Raw genomic sequence first — 13,506 nt, 5'->3', positions numbered from 1 at the left:
GTGGCAGTCGCCATCATTCCAAATCTGCGAAAAGGCACACGATTCCAAAAACGTCTTTGAGCGCTGACAAAGTGCTGCCACCTATGTAGTATAAAACAAAGACCGTAATAAATGCACCTATCTATCAGTGACAAAATGGCGGCCATCTATGTTGTAGAACAAGAAGATTGAATCAATGTGGCCTTCAAGGCACTGAAAAAGGTCTGACATCCACATCCATGCAATAAAAAAAGAAAAGAGATTGAAGTAGCCACAGATTTCAAATTCTGCCACTGCAGCCACCTATGCAACAGAAGAAAAACTAAGTGGATGTGCTATGTTCGTTTAAATTGCTTTGAATATAGGGCTATTGTAATCAACAAGCTGAACTCGTTCAAAACACTTGACTCTTTCCGTACCGTGATCATTGGGCACTGTTACCGCACTAGCGATGGTTTGAAACACAGCTTTCAAGACCTTCGCGTCGCTCATGTACACACTGCACCATCGGACGTGAAGGAGAAGAATTATATTTTTGTTTTTTAAGCAGCTCGATTTTTTTCCTTCCAGGCGGTAAATTTTGAGCGCGCTTCGATGTTTTGTGATCTGTCAAAGTAGAAAGCAAAAATGGCCACCTTCGGGAGCCACGCACGCTTCGAAAGAAAGCAGATCTCGTGATTCTGCTACATCTTCAACTGACTTTATCGATGGATCGAGCAGCAGTAAGTTTGAGGATGCTGCCTTTTCGTCTGGCTTTGACTCCGAGTGCGATGATGACGCAAACCAGCCTGGAACATCGGTGGCCGCAGCCCGGCAGGCCCAACTGTACTGCTTGCAGTTAAATTTTTGTAGTGGAATACCTGTTCAATGAAAAATTTTGTTTTTTTTTTGGAGATAGTGCCTATTAGGGCAACACATTTTGTTATCTCATGATTTTTGTTACATATTTTTCTTAGTTGATACAAGTGTGTCTTTACGAACTTGGTTCTATTTTATCCCACAACCTTGATTTTGGCAATGTGTATTTTTTTTATTACATAAATATCGTTATTAAAACTTTTATGCATGAGAAGTGCATTCATTTGCTTTTTATTTATGTATTACATCAAATATTGAGTGCAGTAATTCTTTCAGAAAAAGAAATATCTGGCGTAACCTACAAAAAAATGCCTATTTTCCCCATGGTAAAGAAAGAGTTAAGGGGCCAACTTATAAGATATAACCCGTTGATTGATGTGGCTTCACGTGCAAAAGCAACTCTACGAAAGACATTGCAGTGGGGTCCTAATGTGCACCAATATCTTCATATGCAAGCGTTTTGCTGCGAGCGACAGTTATGAGCCAACAAATGCGCCAGTTGTGGTGATTACTTCATTATGCTTAGGTTAACATGTGGCAGGACCCAGTGTAAGAAAGATATCTTAGCACATATACCACAATGGCACGATTGCTTTGTGCGAGCTAATGGACTCTACCTACTCTCATTAAGATGTTCTTTTAAACAGAAAATTGTCCTTATTCAGTGAAATTAAACATAGTTACATTAACGTCACTAAAGTGGAAATTTGGTCTAATTAGTTACTTATGAACAGCACATAAAACTAGGGACATCGCAAAATGAGACTTTCACAAAGCAGTCAGCACCTGAAAGTTGGTACTTTGTATGTCTCAAAGTCATACTCTTCATTCTATGAGCCGATATAAGATGATATTTGAAGCAAAGTGTGCAAAATCCTGATTGATTGATTAGTAGAGTTTATTGGCGCAAGGGCCAGATGTGGCCAAAGAGCGCCAAGTCGATGATCAGTGCTTCTCAATTATATGTGAGTGTTAATTGCGAGGAGTAAAAAAACACGGCTGTATAGTGGCCTAAAATATTCACTAAAATGTGCAAAAGATGCATGTGGTGCAATGAAGATTTAAAAGAACCTAAAATTTATTCGCTCTAAAGTGCGTAAAATAAGAATATCTACATATTAAAAATGACAGTGATTGATCGTTTCTCCGACGACAATAGATGTTCCACGAGATAGGGATGATCAGTAAAATATGTAGGATCTGTAGCACTAGTGCCTCAGCAAGGCCTTGAAAGCAAGGGCTGGGAGACACGTGCTCTAAGTAATGGTTTCGTTGCAGCTACGACCTCCAGGTGGAGGCCGTGCTACAAGTAGCCTGGCCAAATCACTTGTAAGGTGTCCGTTTCAGTTAGAAAGTTTAATACTGATTGAAAAGTAAAAAGGGATTCATTGCTGAGAAAGAATGCTGGGTGTAACGGTGTGTGTTGGAGATAAGCAGAGGGAAAGTGCTTTTTTCTTTCTGCCTCTATTTCTGTGCATTGTATAAGAACATGGATAACTGTAAGCCTCTTGCCACATTTGGTACATGTCGGAGGTTCGCTTCCCGTCAAAAGGTAGGAGTGAGTGGCGTAAGTATGTCCTATTCTTAACCTACAAAGAAGCACTTCCTTATGTCTTGCTGTTCTTTCAGATATCCAGTTCCCTAATTTTGGTTTGATAAGGTGTAGCTTATTCTCTACTGCATTATTCCATTGGTCCTGCCAGTGCTTCCTCAGTTTGTGGCGTAAGAACGGCTTAAGTTCTGTAGCTGCTATGAGTTTAATCACATCCGTTTCATTAAAGACGACTGACGTTGCACTTTCGTCAGCAGCTACATTACCTTTTATACCCCTATGGCCAGGCACCCAACATATGACTATGTTTTGGTTGTATGTTAAGCCTAAGCATAGTTCTGTGTATAGATTATTAAAAATAGGGTTTTTATATTTTCGAAAACTCATTAAAGCCCTTACAACGCTTAATGAATCTGTGAAGATGATCGCCTTATTCAGGTTTTTATGTCTGATGTGCTTTACAGCTGAAAGTATTGCGTACGCTTCAGCCGTAAAAATACTTGTGTTGGGATTTAGAGTACCGGAGGTGGAAAAAAATGGTCCAAGAGCTGCATACGCGACACCTGCAGATGACTTGGAAGCATCTGTATAAAACTCGGCACAGCAGTACTTCGCTTGCAGATCGAAGAAGTGTGACCGTAAGTGTGCCTCTGGTGCATGTTTTGTTATTTCGACAAAAGAGATATCGCATTGCATGGTCTGCCATTCCCAAGGAGGTGGCAGGAGAGTGGGAGGCATAAGGATATTTTCTGGGATATGGATGTCTGTTTCTTCTGCCATTGCTTCCAAGCGCAAGCTCAAAGGAGTTCTAATACGTGGGTGGTTAGTGTAAAGTCTGGAAGCGGACAGGTCGCTAACTATGGAATGACATGGATGCTCGGTGTCTGATTTTACCTTAGTGTAGTATGATAAACTTAGGAATGTTCTGCGTAGATGTAAGGACCATTCGTTGGACTCAACGTAGAGACTTTCAACAGGGCTCATTCTAAAGGCGCCTGTTGCCAGTCGTATACCGAGGTTGTGGACTGGGTCAAGAATCTTTAGCGCAGTCTCTGTTGCGGAGTGGTACACCACGGCTCCGTAGTCGAGGCGTGATTGTACGAGACTCTTATACAGGCTAAGCAGACACTTCCTGTCACTGCCCCAAGTTGTTCGAGAGAGCAGCTTGAGGAGGTTCATGGTCTTCAGGCATTTTTCTTCAAGATATTTTAAGTGGGGAATGAAGTTAAGCTTTGTTTCCAAGATAATACCTAGGAATTTTTGTTCAGGACTAACAGTTAGTCTTTCTCCATTAATGTCAATGTCTGGTTGTGGCAGTACACCTCTCCTGTTTGAAAATAAGACACATGTGCTTTTTTGGGGGTTCAATTTAAAACCATTCTCGTCCGCCCACCTTGAGAGTCTATTCAAGCCAAGTTGTAGCTGCCTCTCGCAAATGCTAGCATTATATGACCTGAACCCTATCTGTACATCGTCCACATAGACGGAGTAGAACAGTGTGCGAGGCAATACGGTGTGGAGGGAGCTCATTTTAACAATAAATAACGTACAACTCAGTACTCCACCCTGCGGTACACCTGTCTCCTGTAAAAATGGTCGAGACTGTACGTTGACAACTCTAACACGAAATTTCCTGTCAGAGAGATAGCTTTCAATTATTCTCAGCAGGTTGCCGCGAATGCCCATTGCAGAAAGATCCCGAAGGATACCGAAGCGCCATGTAGTATCATACGCCTTCTCCATGTCAAGAAATACTGATAACACAAGCTGTTTGTGGACAAACGCTTCCCTGATGTACATTTCCATGTGTACAAGCTGATCTGTCGTCGATCTGCCTTCTCTAAAGCCACATTGATATGGATCTAATTTCTTGTTAATTTCTAGATAATGTACCAGGCGACTGTTTACCATCTTTTCAAAAACTTTGCATAAGCAGCTCGTCAATGCTATAGGCCTATAACTATTTGCCAAAGAAGGGTCCTTACCCTGTTTCAAAATGGGAATTATGATGGCCTCTTTCCAAGCAGAGGGAATGCGGCCAGACGACCATATAGAATTGTAGAGACAAAGAAGGGTTTTTTTGTGTTTCAGGCGGCAGGTGTTTAAGCATTTCATATAGGATGCGGTCAGATCCGGGGGCAGATTGGTTGCAGCTGTTTAGGGCTGCCTGAAGCTCTGCCATGCAAAAGGGTCTATTGTATGCCTCGTATTTTGTGCTTTTCCGTTCTAATGGTTGTCCTTCTATTTGCCTTTTGTACCTTTGGAATGTTTCAGAGTAGTGCGACGAGCTGGATATCTGTTCGAAATGTGCGCCAAGAAAGTTCGCCTGATCTTCCAGGCTGTCGCCTTGAGTATTCACTAAAGGCAGAGAGTAAGACTGTCGACCCTTTATTCTATTAACTCTATTCCAAACCTTTGTTTCGTCAGTGTAAGAGTTAATGCCTGATATATACTTTCTCCAACTCTCTCTTCTAGCTTGTCGCCGCGTTCTTCGACCCTGGGATTTGACCTGCTTGAAATTCACTAGATTTTCTGCTGTCGGAGAACCCCGAAGTAAACCCCATGCCTTGTTTTGCTTCTTTCGCGCTTTTCGACACTCAGCGTTCCACCACGGAAGACGGCGTTTTGTGGACAATCCACTTGTTACAGGGATACATTTGGAGGAGGTGTCAAGGAGAAAAACCGTAAAATATTCAACCGCAGCGTCTATGCTTAAAGCACACATGTCGTCCAAGGATAAACAAGCAAGCTTTTTGAACGTTTCCCAGTCAGCCGAGTCAGTTCTCCAGCGAGGTAATTGTGGAAGGCATTCATTAGCCATTGGTGTGCTTAGAACTACAGGAAAATGATCACTCCCGTATGGGTTTTTTAAAACTTTCCATTTAAAGTAAGGTAGAAGAGTAGGAGATGCTATGCTAAGATCTATTGAGGAGTATGTTTTGTTTGCCATGTTATAATACGTGGGCTCCTTCCCATTCAAAAGACATGCACCTGAAGAAAAAAGGAACTGTTCAATCAAGCGACCTCTCGCGTCGCAGCGCGAGTCGCCCCATAGGTTGCTGTGCGCATTTAAATCTCCAAGCACAAGATATGGTTCAGGCAACTGATCTATTAGTGTTTGCAATTCTTGTTTGTGGAGCTGAAAATGCGGCGGTATATATAGGGAGCAGATGGTTATCAGCTTATTTAACAGTACAGCTCGAATGGCCACTGCCTCAAGGGGTGTTTGTAGCTGTAAGTGTTGACAGGCTATAGATTTGTCAGCTATGATGGCTACGTCGCCGGATGATGCGAGGGCATCATCGCGATCCTTCCGAAAAATAACATACTGACGTAGGAAGTGTTTGTGTTTAGATTTCAAATGAGTCTCTTGGACACACAGCACTTTAGGAGTTAGTTGATTAAGGAGTTCTTGGATATCATCGAGGTTGCAAAGGAGGCCCCTGATATTCCACTGAATAATCAGTGTATCCATATTAAAATAAATGTTGTGCTATGTGTCAAAGAGAGTGAACTTGGTTTAGCTTATGTTGCCCTTTTGGGGCCCTGTAATTGGAGTTTTGTCTTTTTTGGAGCGATCGGCGAAATCGCGCCGCTCCTTAGGCGTCAACTGCACCTTCTGACTCGGTGTTGTGTCCATGGCCTCTTGAGAGGCACTGGACAGCCGCTCTTGCGAGCGGTGTGTTTTCCGTGAAAGCCTTGTCTCGGAAGACAAGGCCTTGGAGCCCACCATCCTGGTGGTTGGTGGGTTTTTCTTGGCCTCGGAGCTGGGCTGACTGGTGCCAGCACTAGCAGAGGCCTCCACTGTGGTCAAATTCGGGAGAGGTAGGGCAGCCTTCGCTGCTCCCACCGTGGGGGCGGGTGGCGTTGCCGCACGCTCGCTATGCGTGGTGCTGCCGTCCGCCAAGTGCCGTTGTGGTGCTGCCCCCCGACGTACCACTTCGGCGAAAGATGCGGTCTGTGTAAATGTTGATGAGATGCGTTGTCTTGCTTCTCTGAAAGTTATGTTTTCTTTGACCTTTATCGCAATTATTTCTTTTTCTTTTTTCCAGACTTCGCATGTTCGAGAGTATGCAGGGTGGCCACCATTACAATTGCTACAACGGGGCTCAGCCTTACAGTCATCTGCAGAATGATCGTTGATGCCGCATTTCGCACATGTTAGCCGCCCTCGGCAGCTCTGGGAAGCGTGGCCAAACCTCTGGCATTTAAAACAACGTCGCGGGTTAGGGATGTACGGTTGTACTCTGATTTTGATATATCCAGTTTCTAATGTCTCTGGTAATGTGCTAGAGCCAAAGGTAACTATCAGGTGCTTAGTTGGCAGCTCTTTGTTGTCCCGTCTGATCTTTATTCTTTGTACGTTTATGACGTTTTCGTCCTTCCATCCTTCCAGGAGTTCTTCTTCGGTCAAGTCCATTAAGTCAATGTCAGAAATTACGCCTTTGGACGAATTCATGGTTCGGTGTGCTGTTACACTGACGGGGATGTCTCCAAGTTCTACAAGGTTCGTTAGCTTGTCATGTTGTGTTTTGTCTTTCAATTCGAGTAATAAGTCGCCACTGGCCAGCTTGGTGATTTTATAACCGCCTCCAATGGTCTCTGTGAAATACTTCGTCACAACGAATGGTGAAATCGTTCTTGCCTTCTTGTCAGGTTTTTCACTGTGAACAACATGAAATTTCGGGAAAGTCTGAGTGGCTTTGAGAGAAAATTGAAATGTAGCATCGGTGCGCCCCCTTTTAGAGGGACGATCGGTTGAAAAAGGGTTGGAAGTTCCCATGAGATATGTTGAGTATTCAGCGACGACGCCAGTCACCCACCACCGAGCCCAACAAGGGGACAAGGCAAGGTATGTGGTGAAACAAGCCCTGCCATGCCAACTGTACGTCGTCGCTATAACCACATATGTTAAAACCAAGGTAGGTCATAGCACACCAGGTTAACCCTCGCCGCCAGGAATGTTGGAAGTCATCAGAAGAAAAAGAAGACAGGAAAGACTAAAAGGGAAAGGGAAAGACGAAGGTGTGCGAAGAGAGAGACAGGAAAAGGCGACTGCCGATTTCCCCCAGGTGGGTCAGCCTGGAGGTGCCGTCTATGTGAAGCCGAGGCCGAAGAGGTGTGTTGCCTCCGCCAGGGGGCCTTAAAGGTCCAAACACCCAGCATCGGCTCAACCCCCAGGATCCCCATTTCCCCAGACACGGCTAAGCCGCGCACGGCTACACGCGGGAGGGGCCAACCCTCGTGTGCTCGGGTCCGTGGTGACGCAACGCACCAAACGCCTGCTGACGCAGACGCCCCTGCGGGGGTGCAAAATCCTGCTCAGCTACAATGAAGAACTACATCAGCTACAATGCATGATTGAAATGTAATTTGGGAAATTAGAAAAGTGTGTAGTAAGACCATAAAAAAAGAAAAAAAAAGGTTCCTGCATATATACATGTTTCCAGGAATTCTTAATGTGTTACTTTCAACTTTGGCCCTATCTGGCCCTTGCACTAATATATACTAGATTCCCCTCAAAGCTTTTGAGCATGCAGCATGAGGCTCTTTTTCCAATTCAAGTGGGAGTCTCTCTAAACACACCAAGAAGCTGTGTGCTCATAACTACTGTTCACAATAACTAAGGCAGTCAGAATTACCAGGGTCGTGGGTTTCTGGTAGCCTACTTCTATTGTAATTCTGTCACGATCGCTGGGAACTGAACCCATAACCTTGTATGCAGCAGCAAAATGTCATTACTACCAAGATACCACAGTGGATGGTTACAGAAATTGATTGCTGTATGGTGACAAATGAAACTTTTTGACTTGCACTCTAAAATGCACAGAGGCTTTGAACAGACTGGCAACTTGGGTATTTCGCAAGAGAACCAGACAATATGAGCTCAGTGTCATGAAAAAATCAATATGTTGACTAAAAAGTGCAGAAACGTCATTCACTTAACAGGTGCTGAAGTCTTGCCACAACCAATCACAGTGCATTCGACTAGCATCTACATGAAGTATGGCCTGGGAAAGAATTTTCCAGAAACAACTTCAGCCATTAAAGAACTGTTGCTCACCTGTTTAAATTTTTGGTATAATTGGCATCGAAATGCTTTTTTTTCCTTTTCTCTTTCTTCCTATCTATCCTTTCTTTCATTTGCCTAAATATTAGGCATGCAGAGTGCGCAGCCGAACAAATTGTGTCAGTCAGCTGAGGATTAAAAATAAGGCAGACACCTGCTGTGTTGGCATGGCTTGCCCAGGATGTGCCTGTGGTCCATTGAGGGGTGCCCTGCCCACAAAGCGAGGGTCTTGTGGCACAAAGCCTCCCCAGGGAAATGGAGGAATTGTCGCAGGTGGGCGCAAGATGTTGGCGGCGATAGGTCTTCCGACTGCCATGGGGGGACCACACCACTGGAGAGGTGGTGGCGCTGCAGCCACTGCTCTGCCTTGGAAGCTTGGTGCCTGCACCACACGAAACCCTGGCACGGCCACACACAACTGCCGACTTTGCTGGTGCTGGGACCACCGGACATCCTGCAGTGTTGTGGCTTGCACCAGAACTGGTGCAACACTTGTGGCAGCCTGTAAGAAAAATTGCAACTATATTTAATTTGCTACCTCCTCTATGGCTTGAAAAGATCAGTGCACATTGACCAACTGACTGTGCCCTCATCAGCAAACTCCAAAGGACTATTCCACAGGAGTTATAAGAGTACAGCATCAGCAGTGACAAACACAGTCTCAGGCACGCACTTCAGCCTGCAGGATTACACCTGTGACCAAGTTAGGCCTTGAAGTCTAGCATGGGTTAACATTCATACGATATCCCCATGAAAAGGTGTTTCTAAGATCATTCTTGGCAAGGTCATTTAGAGGAACTCATTAAAGTGCACCAACTAAAAGATAAATTAATATGCACAGCCACAACGAGAAGAAAAAGCACAATATGAAACACTATGAAGATGTGAAGACTAAGAAGCCTAATTTTACTGATGCACAAAGTGAAAGAAGGAAAACAACCAACAAGGAATAGTAAGAAATTTTCATTACTCCAAAAGGGCTTGTTGGCATGGCTGGGCCTTGCCAAAGGGACACATCTGCCGCTTCTTCTAACGTCCTTTTAGCTTACCACCAGTACCATAGAGATTTCAGACAGCTTGAGGGAACTTGCATTCAACATGCCAGTACATGTCCTGTCTTCATTGTCAATGCTGTGCTACCAATAAGCAGTAATGTTCTGCTCTCTTGCACTTTAAGTGTTTTTGCATGTATGTGATTGAGGACTCTGTTGAAAACATGCATCAAATTGTAATTATTTGGCGAGACTTCATCAAATCTACCAAATATATATACATTCTTTTACATATTTAGCCTTCTTCCGCATATTATTAAAGGTTCGAACTGCTAAGATTATATACCTGTACTGGTGGCTGTCCAGGTACAGTTTGCCCAGAAACCGTGCTCACAGGCTGAAGTGCTCCCGCAGGCAGCCTTGGCAACAGAAGTCGGTGGGAAGTTGTCATGACAGTTGTGGATTTCAATGGAGCTGCTACAGTCCTTGAAGTTGCATCCGTTGTCACACTCCTAGACACAACAAGGGTAGTGTGCGCAGAAGAGGTCTGTGTGGACCTTGCGTCAATTGCATGCCTGCTGTAACCAGCAGTTCTTTGTTGCTGAGGTGGCACTGTTCTTGCAGCTGTGCTACTCATATTTACAGTTCTCTGAAGCACAGTTCGCACTACTGGAGCATTCGTGGGCTGTTGTGACACAGTCAAGTTGACACGCCCGCCAGATGTGGTGCTCACTGCCAGTGCTGCTGGTTTGGCTGCCGGAAGAGGCAAGTGGCGCTGGCTGCCCTTGCCAAGCTGTATTACAGCCACCTGTTCAGACGTCCTGGTGGCAGTCTTATCAGCCGTAGACACTCTTGCCGGTGTGCTTGTTATGCTCAGGCCCGAAGGCACGGCAATGACACTGTCCCTGGACGCTGACGTCGTTTCACTAGAAGCAGCAGTGACATCTACAGGGATGTTTTTCAATGATGAACTCCCATCTGCAGCCGCATCCTCTTTGGCTAGCTTTTCTCTCTGTTGTACTGGCACGACCGTCAGACCTGTGTTACGCTGGAGCTTTTGAAGAATGCTGTGCGGGCTTGCCCTAGCAGCTGAGGCTTGAGGGTCTGATTTGGTTCCTCCCACTACAGATGTGCTGGTGGTGCTGGTGTTTGTTGCAGATGACATAGGAGCTGAAACTGATGCTGCAGCGGGCAAGACAGTCACATTCACTGGTAGAGCTGCAACCTTGCTACTGCATCCTACGGTGGCCACCGGCAACAGTGAGATTTGGCGGCCGAGGGATGCTGATGTAACAGATGACACTGACAATAACGGAGATGGAGCAACGTTAGTTGATGTTACAGTAGCTTGTCTCAAAGGCTGTGCCTGTTTGGCCTCCACATTGACAACCTTCTCCCTTGCATCAGCATTTGTGCTTGGAGCTTTGAAACTCCCATTTGCAATCTGCTTCAACTCCTTTAGTAATGTAGAGACGCTTGGGTCATTGCCTTGCTTCTGAATAGGTTGGCCACGGTGCAGTTGTCTCTGCGCGATCTGTAAGTTCCTGGTAGCAGAAAAAAAGAAGAAAAAGGGAAGTCATTTACTGTGTTGAACAGCTTCATGTATTCCCAGGGGTCATTCCATGACAGCTGTCATGGCCTTGGCACTCAAGCATTTCATTATTTTAAGAAAGTGAATGGCTTCTCAGAGTAATACAAACAATCTATAAAAAGGGCATTTTGTGAGACAAGAATTTAGCAATGTGAAGGCCATTTATATTTCTTTATAATGCACAAAACTAAATATGGCCTAAAGCAGTCCCTAGAAAACATACTGTGGCTTGAACTACAAACAGTACCTTGCACTAGTCTACACTCATTGCTGCCTCACCTAAAATTGGATATCAGGGCAAATTGAAAAGTCTTTGCCCGTATCTTTTTTTAGCCAAGTTACGGCTGTAAATGCAAAGTTGACATTCATTCTCAGTGGTGGGCCTTTTTTAAACTGAGCCGGCCTTATCTGGCGGCAGCTCTGCAGCACGGTGCTGCTGTCAGTTGCTGAACATGGCGGTTGTGCCTCAAACATCTATGGCATACGAGCAACGAATTGTGATTGGTTTTTAATACACAAGGAAATGTAGTCCACGTATGGGGGAAAGTGTCTCACTTTGAGAAGTGTGAGGTGGCAGCGCTGCGAGTTTGCAAAAGGCCATGAAGCCAAGGCGACAGTTCGACAGTGGTTCCACAGTCAGCCGGACGAATTCTACCACAAGGGCATCTCAAATTTAGTGCTGCAATGGGACAAATGTCTGAACCAGTGTGGGGTGCATGTGGAAAAATAATGTAAGGTATGTAGTATAGTACGTATATTTGTAATTACCTGTATGTATCTTATTCTGGCCAATAAAAAGTAGGTGCAGAGACTTTCTGATTTGCCCTCGTATAAATGTTGATAATGTAATATTTCTCTGTTCCTTTACATCCTCAAATATAGTGAAAATTTGGAATGCTTACACAGTATTAAGAAAGATAACGAAAAAAAAAGAAAAGCAGCTAGATTTAATGGCCCAAGCATTTTCTCAATTTATTGCCAAGACATGTACACTTTATTAAAGATGTGTGTAACACTAAGTAATGCAGACTGCTGTAAACAAAAGCTTTGGGCTATATTTAGGTATTTAATGAATGCCCTTAACGAAATCTTATCAGAACATGCATCTGATAAAACAACGAGTTGTCTTCGTGTGCAGAAAGCTCTCTTGATTTTTAAGCACAAGAAACATGGGCGTGCAATTATTTGAAATTTCAAATACTAGTCTAATACACTATGTTCCTGAATTTGTATTCGATTTGGGAGTTCAATAATCAAAGTTGCAAAATATTAGTTTCGGCCGAATATTAGAATATAATAAATAACACCTATTAAAGTCTCCACGAAAAATTCCAGATGCAAGTGGCGACTTCTGAACACTGATGCAGGGGAGCCATAAGAAGCATGAATTGAACAAATGTATGCAGTAGCTAACTTTTGCAAAGTAATTTCCAGTTACTTAATAAGGATGGCTTGCCCTTAGGGAAAGCAATTTATTATTTGGACAATCTCGTCATATTCGCATACTTTTCGAACTATGCTTGGTACTGTACTTTGCTCTTTGCACTGTGTTCCTTCCACACCTGGTGATGTGCTGTTCCTGTGGTTCATTACTGTCATTGTCGTGGTGTGCCATATACAATAATACTTCAGTTTCTCATTTCCAAGCTCCTCAGTTGACCGGAAGTCCAGCTGGGAACGGCATTACGTGTATAAAAGTGTAAATAAACCTCTTTTTTTATCCAGAACAAACCTCACACAGCCTCTATATTTCTCTTTGTTTAGTAATGAAAAAATATTTGGTGTTCAATTTTATATTTCAAAGCTGTTTTTATTAAATATTCACAGTTGATTTGATTAAGAAAACTTGCTATTCAAACACCTCTAATAAAAATATTACATCAGTTCACATCCGTGACCAAGAAATAGTGCACCACATACATGTTTATGCGACCAGCTGTCAAAGCCCACCACGTGTGCTCTTGACCAAAATATAGTGCATTGCCTATAGTGGAAGCACAAATGTGCACAAGTAGTATGTGATTTGACATAAGCTTGAGTTTACAAGCTTTACTCGCAATAAGTGAAGTAGATGTTCTGCAGAAAACATTGCAGTTCAAAAATAACTGCCATCTGAAAGGCGTGGAGTGAGACGTGTGTGACCGCACTACTGGTGTAGCTGCTGCAGCGTTGCCTGCGATGTATGAAACAAGAGTATAGTTGGTAGTGGCCTAATGGGTAGTGGGCTTATTTATGCTTGGAAAGACACAGCCGGTACCTACTAATTGTGGAGAAGCAGCAAAGAGAGTTTCGCTTGAACATATGATAAAATGAATTATTCCAGCTACACGATACTGGCCAATTCCTTCGCACTTGGATTTGAAGTAAATAGCCTGTGGACAGGGTGCATCACAAAGCAGTGAGTTCACTTTGTTTCTTTGAGGACACTAACATAAGGAATGAATATTGACTGCACAACAGTGTC

General features: G+C 43.8%; 1 protein-coding gene across 2 annotated transcripts in view; it reads right to left on the bottom strand.

The window, feature by feature from the left end:
- LOC135898505 (uncharacterized) overlaps positions 1-13,506 on the bottom strand; it is a 50,304-nt gene that overhangs the window by 27,797 nt on the left and 9,001 nt on the right. For both annotated transcript variants that reach the window (XM_065427463.1, XM_065427462.2), the window contains exons 3-4: positions 9,798-10,995; positions 8,614-8,961 (exon numbers count right to left, since the gene is read on the bottom strand). In XM_065427463.1, coding sequence (XP_065283535.1) covers positions 8,614-8,961; positions 9,798-10,995 — 1,546 coding nt within the window. The remainder of the gene's footprint in view (positions 1-8,613; positions 8,962-9,797; positions 10,996-13,506) is intronic.

Source organism: Dermacentor albipictus, chromosome 2, assembly GCF_038994185.2.
Source record: "Dermacentor albipictus isolate Rhodes 1998 colony chromosome 2, USDA_Dalb.pri_finalv2, whole genome shotgun sequence".
Classification (NCBI taxonomy): Eukaryota; Metazoa; Arthropoda; class Arachnida; order Ixodida; family Ixodidae; genus Dermacentor; species Dermacentor albipictus.
The sequence above is the reverse complement of the archived record's forward strand: the minus strand, read 5'-3'. Positions and strand labels throughout refer to the sequence as shown.